The following is a 17411-nucleotide window of genomic DNA, read 5'->3' on the forward strand; positions in this document are numbered from 1 at the left end:
CTGAAAACACTGGCCCAAGATCCAGCTTACCATATAAATTGATGTAACGGATGCAGCTCTCGACTACAAGTGGTATAGCTTGTCCTGAATCCTTGAGAAAAGAAAAATCATGAGTTTTATGGGACTTGACAACCACCACAGGAAAAAGACATTGCAAACACAGATTACAGACTCAAGCCAGAATATTAGTACCATCAGATTAGTAGGAAAACAAGCAAGGAACTGCTAATCCTAAAGTCTCCACAGACAGTTACAACAGAGAGTCTTCAGCTGTGTGCACAAAAAGGCATAGCTACGATCATTTTAAAGAAATGCTCTGTCTTCTTATCCAACTGGAAAGGAATCTGGGCTCAGGAGGCCTGGCAGGCCCACTTGGGCAATGGAGAGGGAACCACCTCATGGAGGCTGCTGGAGTTTGGCCTTGAAGAGTTCTCTGCCTCCCCCTCCACTTTGTCCCAACTCAACACTATTTTCTCAATGCTCAAGGACCAAGTCCTCATCCTATTTACCTGATGTCAGAATTAAGGGCACACCACGGGAGAAGCAAGGCTGGCCCCCAGTGGAAATTTTGAGCTCTAAGAAGGGAAGACCAGTTCTACTCATGAAGTCACAACTAAACACTCAGATGCATACTGCATTTAACAATAAATATGTCACAGGGAAAAGCTCTAGAGGCAGCCGATGTCAGCCATTGGCGATCTAGGGGCCAACCTTACTCTAAAAGGCTGAAAACGATGCAATTCTCAACACAGGCACCTGCGATGTGAATGTATTTTCAATGACATCTTCCTAGACTGGTCTACAGCCACAAATGATTATGGCGAGGGGAGACATTTTCTTTTGGATTTCATTATTGGTTGACCTCTCTGTTATTCCAGGTCACTTAAATAGCATCAAATTCTTTTAAACTTTCTTTAAAAGGGGCCAAATCAAAGGCCTAGCCTTCTCACAAGGTGAGTAAACAATGAGGCACATGTAATATGCTCTTGTGAAGACAGCATGGATTTGGATACGTTCTTGGCTCCTCCACACCCCACCTGTGAATTCTTTCCTTGATTGACTGTGCCCAGAGACAGGACAAGAGTATGGACCCATCAGCAACAGGCAAGGTGGGCTCTGTTCTGGAAGTCAGCACTAAAGACAGTTTCCATCACGGTGAATGGGGCTAACGGGCCTTTCTAGTAAATACCTGGTTCCTGGTTCGAGCATTTCTTCTTCCTCTGATAACAAAAAATAAACAGGCAGCAGAGCAGGAGAAAAAGAAAAGATTATGCAGGAATAAGATCAGTTAGAGTAAGCAGATCCTTCAGAGTCCGTGAACGCCGAAATGCAATGGCAGCCAGCCAAGGTCCTGGGGAGCCTGTCAAACAGCCGGCCTGTGGGGAGGGTCACCCCCGAGCCTGGGAGCCTCATGGGACTTCTGGAAGCCGCCCAGCCAGCCTTCCCATGTGGCTGCCTTAGCTGCCCTCCCAGACACCAGTTGACACGGGGGCCTCTTTCAGTCCTTGTGAAAGAGCAGCAACTGTGTGGACTGGACCCATTCCCGTTCCTGTACCTAGCTTCTCTTCAACAAAAGGGACTGTTTATGCACGCATGGACAAAAGCCTACCTACGACCCCATAAGGTATGTCCAGCTGCCCACAAAAAGGACAGAAATACACCTTTATGTCTACTGGAACAATGTCCTGGAATTCAGCTCAAGAAACCTCATTGTTGGTAAAAAGTTCAATTCTAACGAGATCATGTCTACAAGGTACCCTTTGGATAGAGACCCATAGGATTCCACCTGATGCCAAATTCCAAACAGCTTCCCATGTTTCCCTGCCATACACCCTCAGTTGCTTTTCTTGGGTATCCACTTGACTTTGCTCTCCTTCCTCCCCTCTTGACCCTTACACTGGCACTAAGGAATACAAAAGCTGAGAAAGGCCTGGAGGAGGAAGGGAAGTAGAGTCAGAATGCCTTCATGAGCTTGGGGGAGAACGGAAGCCTTTACTTTCACTAAAAGCCACTGATAATGCCCATTTTCAGGGGAGTGCCATCAGCTCTTTCCACTGTGCAGCAGGTCTGTCTCTGGGGTGAACACTTGTCCCATCCAGGCTCCTGGAGGATGTGTGCTTTCTAGTTAGTGTCATCTGTCCAGTTCTCAGCATCTCAACAACTGGAACTGTCTGCTACCTGACATGCTGACTAAATCTACCAGAATCCCAGAACTGAGTAAACAGCCTGGTCGAACAGGTTCTATGAGCAATATGCTAAAATTAATGCTAATAATCGTAGGTAATACATAGTGCTTACCATGTGCCATCCAGTGCTCTAGAAACATAACATATATTGGCTCATTTAATCCTCCTCACAAAGGATCATGAAGTAGGTAATTATCATGCTTATTTTACAGAAACAAGATGAGGATTCTCCCCTTGTCCCAGAGGTGAACCTCCTAGGCTTCAAAACTGGCTCTTACAAAAATGAGTTCTCCTTTTGTCTAAGAGGAGGAGGAAAAAACATCAAGGATTTTGAAAGGCTTTTGTTTATTCAGGTAGGATCTGAGAAATGTATAAATCAAACTCCAGCAACATTTACTTATGATTATTAACCCCAGGGATGCTTCTTTGTCCCTCTAAGCCATTATAATTGTGAAGTCCCAGTGATGTTATTTTATTAAAAACCTTTTCACAGGTGTGGTTTTTCAAAGCTGGGGACTCTTAGTTCAATGTTCTTTCAGATGGCATGTGGATTATAATAGAAAATTAAAATCCATTCTCAATAGTTGAAGGATTGAATACATTATACTGCCTTTTCATTCTCTGAAACTTAATAACCTTTCATAGCAAACTGTGCTGTAAAACATCGTCCACTTAGCTCATAGTAGGTGCACAGTATGAGTTTGTTGAACTGCACTGATGGTATGTGATGAGTACAGTGTGACTATAAAGCAATGCAATAGTAAGGCCAGGTGCAGTGGCGCATGCCTGTAATCCCAGAACTTTGGGAGGCCAAGCCAGAAGGATCCCTTGGGCCCAGGAGTTCAAGACAAGCCTGGGCAACATAGTAAGATCCTGTCTCTACAAAAAAAAAAAAAAAATTGTTTTAATTAGCCAAGCATGGTGGTGCATGCATGTAGCCCCATCTACTCGGGAGGTTGAGGTGGGAGGATCACTTGAGCCCAAGAGGTCAAGGCTGCAGTAAGCCATGATTGTACCACTGTACTCCAGCCTGGGCGACACAGCGAGACTGCCTCAATAAATAAATGAATGAATGAATAAATGAATGAATGAATGAATGAATGAATGAAATAGTATTTAACAAACACACCTTTTTTCCCAGTCAAATGAGTATTGTTCCTCCAACTTTTCCGCTTAGGAGGTGATGCACTTATTCCAACAGTGCTGCCACTGCTCAAGTGCTCTGGGCTGTCGCTGCTGGGGTGTTCTTTTCAGAGCCAGTGGAACAGCCCCACTGTAGCATATTCCTCTTGCCATTTTGCACCTCCAATGGCATCGCAAAGCTCAGCTTCAAACGGAGCTTTCTATTCCAAAGACAAGGTGTCCATCTGAATACATAGTCTTGGCCCCACTGGTAAAGGCCATGCTCCAGGCTCTAAAGAAGACTGACCAAAGCAGCTGCAGCAATGCCGACACATTCAGGAAAGAAGGTGGCTTCCCAAGATGACTGCCTCAAAGGGGCAAACACTCATGTGGTTGACTAGGTTATGATGTGTTGGTCAGAAGGAATAAAGTCAGATTACTTTATAGTCACATCTTACATATAGGACCTCTCTATTACAAAAATACTTAACTCAACAGAACATCTGCTTGTCAAATACTGTCAGATAAGAGTTAATTCCTTCCAAGTATCCTGAGTGATCACCCATTTCCAAAGACCTAAGCACACTGAGGATGTCCCTGTCTCTGAGCCTTCATTTCTTCTGTTCTTCCTTTCAATAATTCCTTCTGTCCTTTTATTCTCCTCTGCATGCCCACCTTTCCTTCAAAGCCCCTACAGAAGCCTACTGTGCTTGAGCTCATAGCTCTTTTTGCTCTCAATTCTTCTTTTGTTGTTGTTTATTTTCGAGACAGGGTCTTGCTCTGTCACTGAGGCTGGAGTGTGGTGGCACAACTGTAGCTCACTGCAGCCTTGACCTCCCAGGCTCAAGCTGTCCTCCTACCTCAGCCTCCCAAAGTTCTAGGATTACAAGTGTGAGCCACTGCACCTATCCTAAACTTGTTTATGCAGGGATAACTCACCAGTTGCTCATCCTAAATCACCTTCCACTTTCTGCCTTTTGTGTTTAAAATTTCCCAAGCTCCACTACTGGCTCCTTGAGGGAAGGGAGAGTAACTAGTCCCCTCTCGGCCATGGACCATGGCTCTTTTATGGGCAAGGGTGAAAGAAGAAAGTCTCGGAGGAGAGAGGAGGAAGGATGGAGACAGAAGATTCCTTTGGCACAGCCCCGCCCTCCCATGACCCAATAAACCACTCCCTCTGGGTCACCTCCTGATCTTGCTTCCTGATACACCCATGGGCCCCTCCTTTTGGGAATCCTCTACGCTTTGGTCTTCTTAGGCATCCTACAGCAGCCCTTGACATCCCTCACTCCTGGGCAGTCCCAGCTTGGGCCCTGGTCTTCCACTTTCCCTTTTCCCTACTCTCCCTTCCCCAGAACTCAGCCCACAGGGAGAGACAGTCCTGAGACCCGGGATGGTCCTGCTTACCCCCTCCCCTGTCTAAGGCCAAACCCATGTCCAGTCTCTTGCTGTCCTGCAAGTCTTGTGCTGGATCCTGTCTGAGGATCACGAGTAGAGAGCCAGAGCACAGGCAGCCTCCATAACCCCCAAATTATTGGCAAAGCCCAAGGGCCTTTGCTTTTTCTCCTGATTGATACCTATCATCTTCTCTGCAGAGAGTGTCTTCATTAGAAGGTAGTGGGCTCTCAAATCAGTTGCAGGGACTTCCCTGCTTCCTCTAAGTAATGTTAAGAGTGCTTCTCCCCTTCCTCAAGTATCTCCCCAGCTGCTGCTCTTCGCTTCTCCATCATCTTCTTAATTTCCCTTGAGTCATTATATCTGATATGACTTAATCTCATATCCTTTACACCAAAGAGAAAAGAAAAGAGAAACTCTCCTAGCTAAACTACTTAGTTTAAGGTACAAAGGGTTAACCTAGAATTCAAAAGGGACAACCTCAAGTTTTCTCCCTTCTCCCAAACCACCTAATGGGAAGCAAACTAGGTGGGAGGATTTTCTCTTATAAAAAGTGTATGTGTTTCCTTTGCTGGTATATATGCAACTAAAAAAAAATTCACATGTATAAAAACACACTGATACCCACAGGGATTTCCTCTGTGTTGCTTTCAATCCAGCTTCTCCTGGGAGACGTGGGTGTGAAGTGAGGGAATGGGGTTTCTCTGACTCTCCCTCAGGTGTTAGGACTGCAGTTGCTGAAGCAATGAAGCATGGCTGGCTGGGCCCACTGCGCTGGTATTTCAGCCCCACTTGGACTTCCCTGGGTTCTGTCATGATCTGATCCCTACTCCCCAGGGCCGAGAATTGTGCAGGGCACTTAGGAGCAACCAGTTAGAGGCTATAGCGGCTCCCGTGAAAAGTCCTTGCTGAAGCTAAGAGAGGCTGCAGCGAGGAACTAGCTCCACAGGGCCTGGCCAAGGACAGGGCTGTCTGCTGGCAGGGAGGCGGGAGGACAGAGGCTGCCATTACATTGGGTGCATTCGCGGACTCCATGGCTCCCCAGCAAGTACCTTAATGAATGCTTCCATACTGCCGTTAAAGAGTTTATGGCTATACACTGAGAGAGGCCTAGGTCTCCTCATTTTCTGTGGTTTAGGGGGAAGACAGGGGGGCCTAGGGGAAAACGGAACAAAAGAAATCAAGAAAGCAACCAACATAAACATACAACTGGGAAAGATGCTCTTAAAACCCACAACTAAAGGGGACACAAAATGTAAATGGAAGCCCCTGACCCCCCGCCAAGACATTGGTTTCCAATGTTCCATCTGAAGGCCTTTGCATGTTTTAGGAGATCTTAATTTACCCACAATGCCAAGCAGGAGCAACTCTTACATGACGCAAATGCATTCTAAATCTTAGGGGGAAAATAGGACATGTGCAAGAAACCATTGAAACTCCAATCAGAGGCTGACATCCTGCAAAGCTGACCAGATGGAGGGGGAATCAGGGGAGAGAGATGTAATCTGTAGCCTAAGAAAGCAAGAGACTTTCAAAAATGATTGTGAGGGTTAATTTTCATTACTTTGGCTTAAATTTATCACTAAGTCTCAACTCCCAATGTACCAGGGCACTGATCTTCCTAATGCCTCTTGGCATTTCAAATGCACTTGACTAATCTTTATTTCATTGATCTAAGAGCCAGGCAATTACTATTCTCATTTCAGAGATGAAGAAACTGATACCATGAGTGAGGCTGCAACTTCTTTGGGGTCCCTGGGTGACCCCAGAATGATGGTAATATCCTGTTCTTTAGTCAAGTACACTTCCTTTTTTTTCTTTTTCTTTGAGACAGAGTCTTGCCTTGTCACCCAGGCTAGGGTGCAATGGCATGATCTCAGCTCACTGCAACCTCTGCCTCCCAGGTTCAAGCGATTCTCCTGCCTCAGTCTCCCAAGTAGCTGGGATTATAGGCATGCACCACCACGCCCAGCTAATTTTTGTATCTTTAGTAGAGACAGGGTTTCACCATGTTGGCCAGGCTGGTCTTTGAACTCCTGACCTCATGATCTGCCCACCTTGGCCTCCCAAAGTGCTGGAATTACAGGCATGAGCCTCTATACCTAGCCTCAAGAACATTTTCAATTAAACCACTTTCAAATCCATTATTAAACTTAATGCCACCTCAACCCTGTATATGTGGCCCCATTTTACAGAGGCAGAAACTGAAGCCTCCTGTGAAGGAGAACTGACAGGGCTGGACCCCAAACTCTGGACTCTTTGGTTCCAAGTTCAGGGTTTTTCCTACCAGACCACCATCATGGAGCCTTAGGGCACTTTTTTATTTCCAACCAAGGACTCATCTACCCCAGTAACCTTTGCCATGGGATCAGGTTGAAAGTGTCTTGCTTTACTTTAGGATTTCCGTTCCTAAAGTATGCTCTACTCTTGGCCACAGGGAGGGGTAACCATACCACAGTTCACCAGTGAAACAGCCACAAACACTGGACCTGTTTCCAGAATTGCTCACCATGCATATACCTGTGTTGGCTTATTTGCTCATTTCACCACACAAGTTGGCCTGACTCAATGGTGCCAGCCTTCTGGGGCAAAGGGCTTTTTAAGGTTAGGAAGAGGGCCCCTAACCAAGAGAGGCAGTTCATTTTCAAATGGCTTGGTACGAAATTTGGGTAGCAACAAGTGGGGACTCAGCCAGGCACAGATAATGTCCACACATGACAAGCAAAGACCTGGTCCCCCAAGTCTTCATTGATTTCTGTGAGTGGGCAAGAAATCTTCTGGACTATGCAGCCAATCAGGATAAATGAGATTCATGCTGCCTCTGCTGACTGGGCTTGTTGTACCTGTCTCCTTCAGTAGGCCAGCCATCCCCAGGGACCTCTAACCAACTTCTCCTAGGTGTTTGAGTATTGAGCAAATGCTGCTAGCTCCAGTACATGCATGGGCAAAAACCAGGTGAATCCAAATATCATGCCACCCAAACAACGGAAACAAAATAACAGCACAGATCAAAATTTTGAAAAGAAACAACAGGCAAGATTATTTCAAGCCCATCTTGGATCGATGTCAATTTGGTTAGCTAAGTCCATGTCATTTCTTTTTCAAAAATTACTTATTTTTTTGAGGATGTATGTATGTGGGGGTGGGATTTCTTACAAGATCTGCTCTTAAATTTTCAAATACCAAAGGCAAAAGAGAGTGTCAAAAATGTGACACAAGGCCAAAGGTTTTAAGTTTGGGGATTAGAAATAACTTGATGATAGCAACATTGTCACCCTGTTTTCATAGTGTTTGGTTTGTTTTTGAACATTCCCAGATCATTTCCTTATCACATTGCATGATAATCTCACAACAACCCTGTGAGGTTGGGAAAAAATATCAATTCACTTTACATACAAGGTCAATGAGCCCACAAAAGATGAAGAAACTTGCCTAAGATCACACAAATAAAATGTGATTGAGGTTGGTGGTAAAATTCAGCTCTTCCTACTCTCAAGGCTCTAGTGTGAGTATGAAAGTGATTGTATCATAGAACATATCATAGAACATCCAGAAGTAACATTAAATTATCTGTTAAATTCTCATGGCCAGGAAGAGCAGACTCTTAAAGCAGGTGTTGGACACTCAATATCAAAAAACCTACGGTGCCCAATTGGAGGGTTTCCTTAAAAGAAAGTCCTAAGTGCTTTTTGTTTTTTCTTAAATTTTACAAAGTGGAATAAAGGGAAAATAAGATATGTTTTCCCATTTTTCCTGCCCAATCCAGAAAGCAAAGGACTGCGTGAATCACACAGGGATTTCTTTCTTTGTGTGGTGTTCTGTGCACTGTCTGGAATCTCTGACAAGGAAACGTAGCTATCCCAACTTTGCACAATATCAAATCTATATTGACTTACTGAAGTGCTGGGTGGGGCACAAAGTGGGGAGCAGGGGGACAGCCCGGCCAAGGAAAGTGGGGCAGCCTAAGCCTTCCATCTCTTCTGCTGCTCAGATGCAGAGCAAAAAGGAAAGAAAGAAAGAAAGAGAGGCAGGGAAAACAGGAACAGAGAAAGCCACAGAGAGGAAGAAAGAGAAACCAGAGACCAATGTCCCCTTTCTGCCTTTTAATCAAGATGAAAATTAACACACGTTGGCAACACAGGAAATTGCCTCAAAATTATCCTGCAACTAAAGGGATGTGATGAAAAATCCCCCTAGATAACCTAATGGACTTGGAGGTCAACATCCCAAATGGTGGCAATGCTGTAGTGCAATGCCAGTTGGGCCCTTGGAGGCTATGCATGGGCTGTGTACTGTGTTGCATCTGCTTGAACAAGATCTCGAGTGATTTCATCTCTAATCCAGACCACGAGGGCATGTCAACGTGGGTAAGGGGAGCCAGACGTTCATTTGAATCACAATAATCAAACCTTATATTTGCATCTTGCTTCGACATTTACAATACACTTTTAAATTTAAGTGCATTATCACATCTGGCCATCCTGAATTACAGGGTTTTTACAAATTTGGTCTATTCTAAGATAAGGTTCTGAAGTGTGAGAAAAATATAACATACTGTAGCCCATATGCAAAACCAGTTCCTCTATACAAGGTCAACAGCAACTTGGCTGAGGAGATCGTGCTCAAATAACCATCCAAAAATGATATCCACCTCGTGTGGGAGTCCATGGAAGATACAGAGAGAGCCATAGGACAGAGACATTGTTAGCAACAATTTCCACAAGTTAGATAATGATTTTGGAGGTAAGGGAAGACTTTTAGTTTACTAACAAAGACTTTAGTTTACTTTGACCTTGACCAGGAACCAGAGTACACAGGGCTATGTCTGCAATTGAATGCAGGGTAGCTGTAGTTGAATGCAGGGTGTCTAAGTGGGAGGTCTGATAAACTCAGCTTGGATTTCCCAGGCCCTAGGTCAAGGAGGGTGTGAAAGACTTCAGAGGGCTTTATTTAAAACACAAAACAAAACAAAAAAAACAAACCCTCAACTTTCCACTGAGGGAGGACCCTGAGACCTGGCCAAGGGTTTGATTACAGATCTCCTCTCCCACACTCTGCTGGAACAAACTTCTCTGCATGAGTTCTAGGAATTAGGAGGAAGTGAGGGACAGCTCAATTCATCCCCCATCTGTTTCACTATTTGCAGAATTTGGTGTAAAATTCAGCTTCTGTTGTTTTGAGACTATGACAACATTCTCTTGCCAGAAAAAAAAAAAAATTATAATAGGTTTGTAAAAGGTTCTTCGAAAGTGACCCTGCACATCTGCCGCCCCATGTGCTGGAAGGGCCTCGCCTGGTGTGACTCGTCCTGATGCTTCCAAATTGCCAGAGCCCAGAGGAACAGCTGTACGGGCTGAACTTCTGTCGAGCCCTCGGTCTCCCCATCCTGAGCCCAGGGAACTGAAAACCCTAGAGTTTTCCAAGACTTTGCCCCACTCCCTTCCCAAGGAGCAGGAGAGAGTTGGGAGTTCATCTTTGCTCTTGCCAAACATGACGGTTTCTCAGGATTTGGGGCCACTGGGAAGCATTTGTGGGAAAGAAAAGAATGCCCTCAGGTCCCCGGGCCCAGAAAGTGAGGCAAAAAGTAGCGCTCTACTGCCATGTGATGGAAAAGTGCAGGCCTCTGGGCCACTGGCTGAATTCCAGCTAGGCAGTGCAATATCTCTTACTGGGAACGCAGAAATGAAATAGGCTCTAAGCAAACAACCTGGCCAGTGACAGAGCCACTTATGGATCTAAGCTTTCTGAAAGGGGAGTAAAGTCAGCCCCTCAGCTATCAGCTGCTGAGTGGAAAGTGTTCACTGGCTCTGGTCTGCTCAGGGAAAAGCGCAAAAGGGAATGTTGAACGAGCTGAAGAGAAAGCAGAAGTTGCCCGTGTGTTACTTTCCGTCAGCCCATCCAAGTGCCCATGAGGTCCAAGACAGGGTGTGGACAGCGGGGGAGTCTGTGCACATCTATGCGCATGCGTATGCCCAGCTGCACGCAATCTGAGCCTCACCCAAAGCCTTGGTACATGGGGACCCCAGGCTGGTCCTCGCAGCAAGGCTGGGCAGTTTGCTCAGCATGGTGTAGCAGGTGGGAAGAGAGGTCAACAGCCACCCCACAGCCTCTGGCTCCTACAGGCTGCCCTCAGCCACTCTGAGTAGACAATACTGTCTCACCCGATGGCCAGCGCAAAGGGAGGGTGCCCCACTGCCACACAGCAGCCCCCAAAGCGCCCCTTCCATTGCCAGCCTGGAGGGGCGTGGCTTTGTCAGTCTAATGCTAGAAGAAGCGAAGCAGCAACTGTGCCTCACCTGGGCACACCCACACCAGCCCGTGGGGACATTGGTGAAGAAGCCATCCCTGCTTCTCAGCTCCCAGCAGGGCCTCCCCAGCCCCATCCCACTCCCACCTCGGGCAGCAGATGAAAGAAAACACGACTCTCCCACTCTCACCTGGTGGTGCCGCATTCTGCTCTTTCCCCTGCAAAGAAAAGTATACATTAATGTTTAATTGCCTTTTCTTTTTAAACCAAAGAACTTTCGTCTTTTTCTAAAAACAACACACAATGAGTCTTAATTATTTATGAAATATGAAATCTAATTATGCCTAAGGTATGGTCTGTTGAAAAGAACTGCGTCTTATTAATTCTTTATTAAAAGCCTCCTATTTGTAGGGCTGTGTTCACACACACGTTATTGTTCACAGACATTTTCAGTGATTCTCAAACTACAGCCCTCTGGCTACTTGCATCAGAAACATCTGGGGATCTGGTTAAAGGTGCAGATTTCTTGACTCTCTCATGGGTCTTCTGAATCAGAATCTCTGAGATAAAAACCCAGAAATCTGCATTTTAACAACCACCCCTGGTGATCACTTCTATGCCTCCCAAAGTTCGAAAACTCCTGCAATGTTTAATGGCAACAAAGACTGACTGAGCCCCTGTCATACGCCTGGCACTGAAGGATACCAGCCATAAGGCTGGTGCTCCTCCACCCTGCTGCCCTGCCTCCACCTTTATTCCCAGCTGAAGATCTTCTCATTTCCTTCACTGGAAAAGAAAATCAAGTATTATGGGTTCTCCATCTGTGTGCCCCCATTAGGCCCTCCCACCTACTTGCCAGACAAAGCCCAGACCTTCTCCTTATGCCCTAGTTCCACCCGCTCTGCCCTTCTGGGGGCCTCAGTTTCTGCAGGTATCTCCCCTCTCCCTAGCATCACCAATCTCCTCTCTTCTGGACCATTTCCAGCAGCATATCTACATGTTCTGGATATGCACAACCTAGCTTTTAACCCTTCTGTTGACCCCATTTCTCTTTCCAGCTACATCCTCATTTCTCTGCTCTTGTTTACAGCAAAATTCCCTGAAGGAGCTGCCTGGAGGCACTACTGCTTCCTCCCCTCCTATTCCCTCCTCGCCCTTTTGCCCAGAAGCTAGGCTTCTGTCCTCATCCCTGGGATGAGACTGCTCTTGTCAAGGTCAACACTTAAGGTCAAAAAGGATCTCCTTCAGGCTGAATCCAATGGTCTTCTCTGCCCTTATTGTACCTGACCTCTGCACCATTCTACTCAGTTCACCACTCCCTTCTTACAAAGCTCTCTCCTCTTCACTTTCATGACTCCACATTTTCCAGGTGTTCTTCCTGCCCTATAGGTTCCTCAGTTTCTCTTTCTGTCTCCTCCTCATTCTGCCCAACCTCAAACCTCGAAATGTTGGAGTGCCATCAGGACACAGACCCAGGGCTGCTTTCCTTTTCTACACATCCTTTCTAAGTGACCGCAAGTGCTTACCAAGGACTCCATACTCTATGTCTAGATCTTACCCTTCCCTAGAATTCCAAACTAAGATGTATTGCCATCTTTTATAAAAATAGCATAATTGAGGTATAATTTATATATCATAAAATTCACCCATTTGGAGTGTATCATTCAGTGATTTTTAGTGACTATTCAAAGTTATGCAACCCTCACCAGAATTCAATTTGAAAACATTTCCATCCCCAGGAAAAGATCCCTCCTTCTCTGGGTTCCCAAACTGTCCACTCTTCTATGTACTCCACATGGTCTAGTTACAATACCCTTCTCTCAATTCTTCCAACTCACCACATTTCCCGCATTTGCAAATGTTGTCCCCTCTTCCCCAGAAACTCTTCCCTTGGTTTTTCACTTGGCTGACACTTTCTCATCCTTTAGTTTCAGCTGAAACAGCAACTCCCCTAGGAACCCTCTCTGATCACCCTATCTAAAGCAGGTCCCCCCATCTCTCCCCGACACATATATGATTGTTCTGTATCTCAGCCCAAAATTTTCATTCATGGCACTTAACACAATTATAATCCCCACCCTCTCTGTTTTTTAAGAGACAGAGACTTGCTCTGTCACCCAGGCTGGAATGCAGTGGCGTGATCTTGGCTCACTGCAGCCTCCACTGCCTAGCCTCAAGTGATTCTCCTGCCTCAGCCTCCTGAGTAGCTGGGACTACAGGGCCATCACCACACCCAGCTCAACTATCACACTTTCTTAGTAGTTTGTTTACCATTTGAGGTCTCTCTTTTCCATGAGGGCAGGAACCTTACCTTTCTTGTGTACCACTATCTCCCCAGGCCTGGCCAAACAAAATGCCTGTGCTCTTGGATAGATGAATGAACAGATGGGAGCAGGTAGAAATCAAAGGTTTTAGGATGTGGAGTGGAATGTCAGAACATACTCAAGGCAGACTTTTCTCTGGCACAGAATCTAATACATTGTCTATCAGCTTCAGACTCACATTCCTGCTCTCAAGAATCCCACAACCAACATCTTTAGAAATCGGGTGGCTCAATATCTCATAAATGTGGGGAATCAAAAAATGCCCATCCTTTACCTTCTGAAACCTGTTGGGATTTTAAAAATATATTTTATAGTTGGTGGTTCAGTCATTTTCTAGAAAGTCAGATGGCCTGGGCCTGGTGGCCATTTTGCTCTGTGATGGGTGATTAAATCTTGGCCGGAAAAGGTTATGCTCCTTCCCTTTTATAGGCAGCACACTGTTCATTCATGCTTGAGGCGCTTTCAGAAATTGAAAAACCAACTGCATCTTGAGTGTAAACCCTGGAGCTTACAGAATACACTCCAGAGCAATAAAAAGGTCATAGGTCTAAGACTCAGAGATGATGATAAACTGAGAATTCTCTGGCCAATAAAATGGCATAGCGACAACCAAGGTGTGTGCTCTTGCTCCCAAGAAGCGCCAGTGACATCCTTTGTAACAGGGAATGCCATTTGCCAAGCACCCGGAAGCTTTTTGACTTGTATGTCTGGGGTCAATCATGTTCTCAAATCCGCTTCTAAGTAAAGCTGACCCCAAAGACCTTGGGTTTCATCTAACTTGTAGTTTCCTTGAGCCATCCTGTCAAAAGAGTACAGCAGTCCCCACTTATCTGTGGGGAGTATGTTCCAAGACCCCCAGTGGATGTCTGAAACTGTGGATAGCACCAAATCCCACATGTCCTCTGTTTGTTCAATCTGATAACCAAGGCAGCTATTAAGTGGCCAGTGGGCGGGTACTGTATCCAGAGTGGATATGCAGGACAGAGGGAGGAGTCACATCCTGGCAAAGATGGAGCACGACGGCATAAGATTTCATCATGCTACTCAGAACAGCGAGAAATTTAAAACTTATGAATTGTTTATTTTGGGAATTTTCCATTTCATATTTTCAGGCTACAGATAACCACAAGCAACTGAAACCATGGAAAGCAAAACCACACGTAAAGGAGGGCTACTGTACTTTAGAGAAACTGAGGCACTAGACATGATACTACAAAATAGCCCTCATATGGCATAAAAAGGCCACTGATGCAGCTGTAACACTACCCTACTCTTAGAAGAGAATTCTACTGAATAGAAGAACCAAAACACTCAGGAAAAGGTGAATCACCAGTTGACACTCAGAAGGATGAATTCGCTAAGATTCTGAGCTCTCTTTGGCCTGCTGAATTTTTTCTCTTCCTTCACCCAGTGGGCAATTTCCAATTTATCATTTAGGTCAGTGCAAATTCTCCCCTTTCACCCAGTGCCCTGAGAATCTATATGTATCTTTATCGTGTAGTGGCTATATAAAAATGACTGGAGATTTGGTCTCGATTTATTCAGGTTCCATCTTTTTCAGTAATGCAGTAATTTATTAACTTCAGTTAATAACATGTGTCAGTATTCATTAATGCTGACAAATATAGTATACTAATGTAAAATGTTAATAAACATTAACTAGATGTGGAGTATATGAAACTAGATATGGAGTATATGAAAACTTTATACTATCTTCCCAACTTTTCTGTAGCTCTAAAACTGTTTTAAAATAGAACATTTACTTCAAAAAAAAAAAAAAAAAAAAAAAAAAAACTTCTCTAGAACTGACCAGTCTATCAAGAGCCATCCAGTTGTCAAAGGAAGCACAGTGAGCCTTTCCACAGCCAGCTTACTGAAACACAGATTACAGAGATTCTTCCAGATGGCTTTTTCTTAGCTGCCCCTCTACTTCTGAAAACGCATTTTCCAGGAGTTTTTTATTTTATTGCTAATCAGCTCAAAACTCAGAAGAGGGACTGGTAGAGCAATCTTAGAGCAAGGCATAGTTGAAGGCTAAATAAACTTGGAGGACCAAATGGACCAGGAGTTATGCCAACCAAAACTAAGTATGGTGATAATGATGATGACAATGATGATGACCGTCATCATCATCATCATCATCATCATCATCATCATCATCATTTGAGTTGGGAATGGCGGCAATGAAAGCTGCCTTTGTCAGGTAAGGGCGATGGGAAGACAAAGCAAAGGGCCTCTTTATTCGTTAAAGCTCCACTGTGCTTCTGTGCCAAGAAGGCGTGGGCAGTCCACTGCACCAGACCCAGGATCTTATTTTTTAAAAGAAGATTAGTTTTCCAAATTCAGCATCTAATTTCAAAAATGCAAGTAGCCACCAACTCATATGGTCCTACCTTTTGTTACCTGGCTCATGAGGAACAGCCCCCTGACCTGTGCCTATAAATGCCGGCCCTCCTCTTTAATGCTAGTCTTAGAAGCTGCCCCCATGGCACCCACACCTTGAGCTCCACTCTTGGACTTTCTCCCTTTCTCCTCCATTCTCATTGTTTTTCTTCCCTTTTTGGTACCCACACTCCTCCACACCCCCTTTATCCCCGGCCTGATACTGAAATGTCGGGATGGGTAAAATTTAAAGGGAAAGAATGAAGAAAAAGCTCATTGCAACTAAGTCTTCCCCACTCCTATCCCCTAGTCAATGAGTTTTTAACAAATGTCTATCCCCATGTAACTCAAATCAGGATATGGAACATTTATTTCCATCAGCACCCAAAGTTTCCCCGCTCTTACTACCTAGAACACACAAAACGAATCTGGAGGGACAGAAATCAGATCAGAGTAGAGCATGGGGGGTTGACTGCAAAGGAGCGCAAGGGGATTTTTGAGTGTAATTGAAAAGCTCTATCCCCTGATTTGGGTGGTGGTTACCCATGCAGATGCAAAGACCCTGGGGCAGGAACAAGCTTGGTGAGTCCTGAAGGGCAGAAATTTGCTCAGTGTGGCTGCAGCATAGTAAGGAAAGGGAGAATGACCGACGAGGTCAAGGAAGCAGGCAGAAGCTAAGTGCTATAAGGCCTCATGTGCCATGACAGCAGCTGGCATTTTATTCCAACTGCCACTGGAAGGCATTGAGTGGCTTTACGCCTGGTCATTAGGTCCCTCAAGGGCCAAACCCTGACTTACATGTATGGATTTTCCTTCTCTGGACCTAGAACCCTGGCCAGACACTCCAGTAGTATTCCTTGCAAACAGTGTCTGCTGAAAAACGTCAGTGCCGGCCTCTGAGGCCCTGGATTCCCATTCCCTACCTGATGGGTGCCCCTCTATCAGTTTGCCTTGGACTGTCCCTGCCAACCTAAACGAAGACTTGTGGTTGCCCTCTATTTTCTTTTTCTTTTTTTATTTACTTTTTCTTTCTATTCATCAAAAAGCAAGTCACGCCCTTTATTTTCTATAGCCAGATTGGACCCCCAAGGCATCTGTACTAAGGTGATTTTCCCAGCCTGCCCAGTCCTGGTCAGTCCAGGTTCATTCTGCCAGATGCCTGCTGTCTCAAGAGTAGGCAGCTCAACACGTCAGGGGGACACAGTGAAACCCAGTGGGGAACAGAGCACCTCCCAGAGGGCCTCCGCCACCTCACTCACCTTCGCCCAGGGTCTGCTTGAGTAAATCGTGCTTGGCCTGCAGCTTGGTGATGAGGTTACTGCCATTCACATATTCTTTAAATTTCTGTAAGACACAAGGCACAAAGAAGTTATAGATTGCAAGGCCGAGTAATGGGATATATGCCTCTGCAACTGACCTCTGGGACAGGGAAGCCGAAGAGAGATCATGTCACCCGCAGGGACCCCGGTGCAGGGAACAGAGAGGGCTCTGCATCTGCGTCTTTGCTTTCCTCCATCTAGATCTTCAGCGCTGCCATGCCGTGGCCAGGCCCTTGGAGGGCTCTAGGCCTTTCAGGTCAGGGGTTAGGAACACAAAGCAAGCCAGGGGAGAATGGGAGCAGTGAAAGCTGCCTTTGTCAGGTAAAGGCCACAAGGAGACAAAGCAAAGGGCCTCTTTCCTCATCAAAGCTCCACTGTGCTTCTGTGCCAAGAGCAATAAAAATGGGAACCATCCCAGGGGCCACGTGCAGCCGAG

At 45.5% G+C, this 17411-nt stretch overlaps 1 protein-coding gene across 5 annotated transcripts in view; it reads right to left on the reverse strand.

The window, feature by feature from the left end:
- Window positions 1–17411, reverse strand: part of SRGAP3 (SLIT-ROBO Rho GTPase activating protein 3) — a 321293-nt gene that overhangs the window by 45602 nt on the left and 258280 nt on the right. For 3 of the 5 annotated variants that reach the window (XM_050778617.1, XM_050778614.1, XM_050778618.1), the window contains exons 10-14: window positions 16916–17000; window positions 11141–11168; window positions 8600–8686; window positions 1190–1220; window positions 31–91 (exon numbers count right to left, since the gene is read on the reverse strand). In XM_050778617.1, the coding sequence (XP_050634574.1) occupies window positions 31–91; window positions 1190–1220; window positions 8600–8686; window positions 11141–11168; window positions 16916–17000 (292 nt within the window). Of the gene's footprint in view, window positions 1–30; window positions 92–1189; window positions 1221–5755; window positions 5859–8599; window positions 8687–11140; window positions 11169–16915; window positions 17001–17411 lie in introns of all 5 variants that reach the window. The other 2 variants (XM_050778616.1, XM_050778615.1) reach the window with 2 other exon arrangements.

The sequence above is a fragment of the Macaca thibetana genome, chromosome 2 (genome assembly GCF_024542745.1).
Source record: "Macaca thibetana thibetana isolate TM-01 chromosome 2, ASM2454274v1, whole genome shotgun sequence".
Classification (NCBI taxonomy): Eukaryota; Metazoa; Chordata; class Mammalia; order Primates; family Cercopithecidae; genus Macaca; species Macaca thibetana.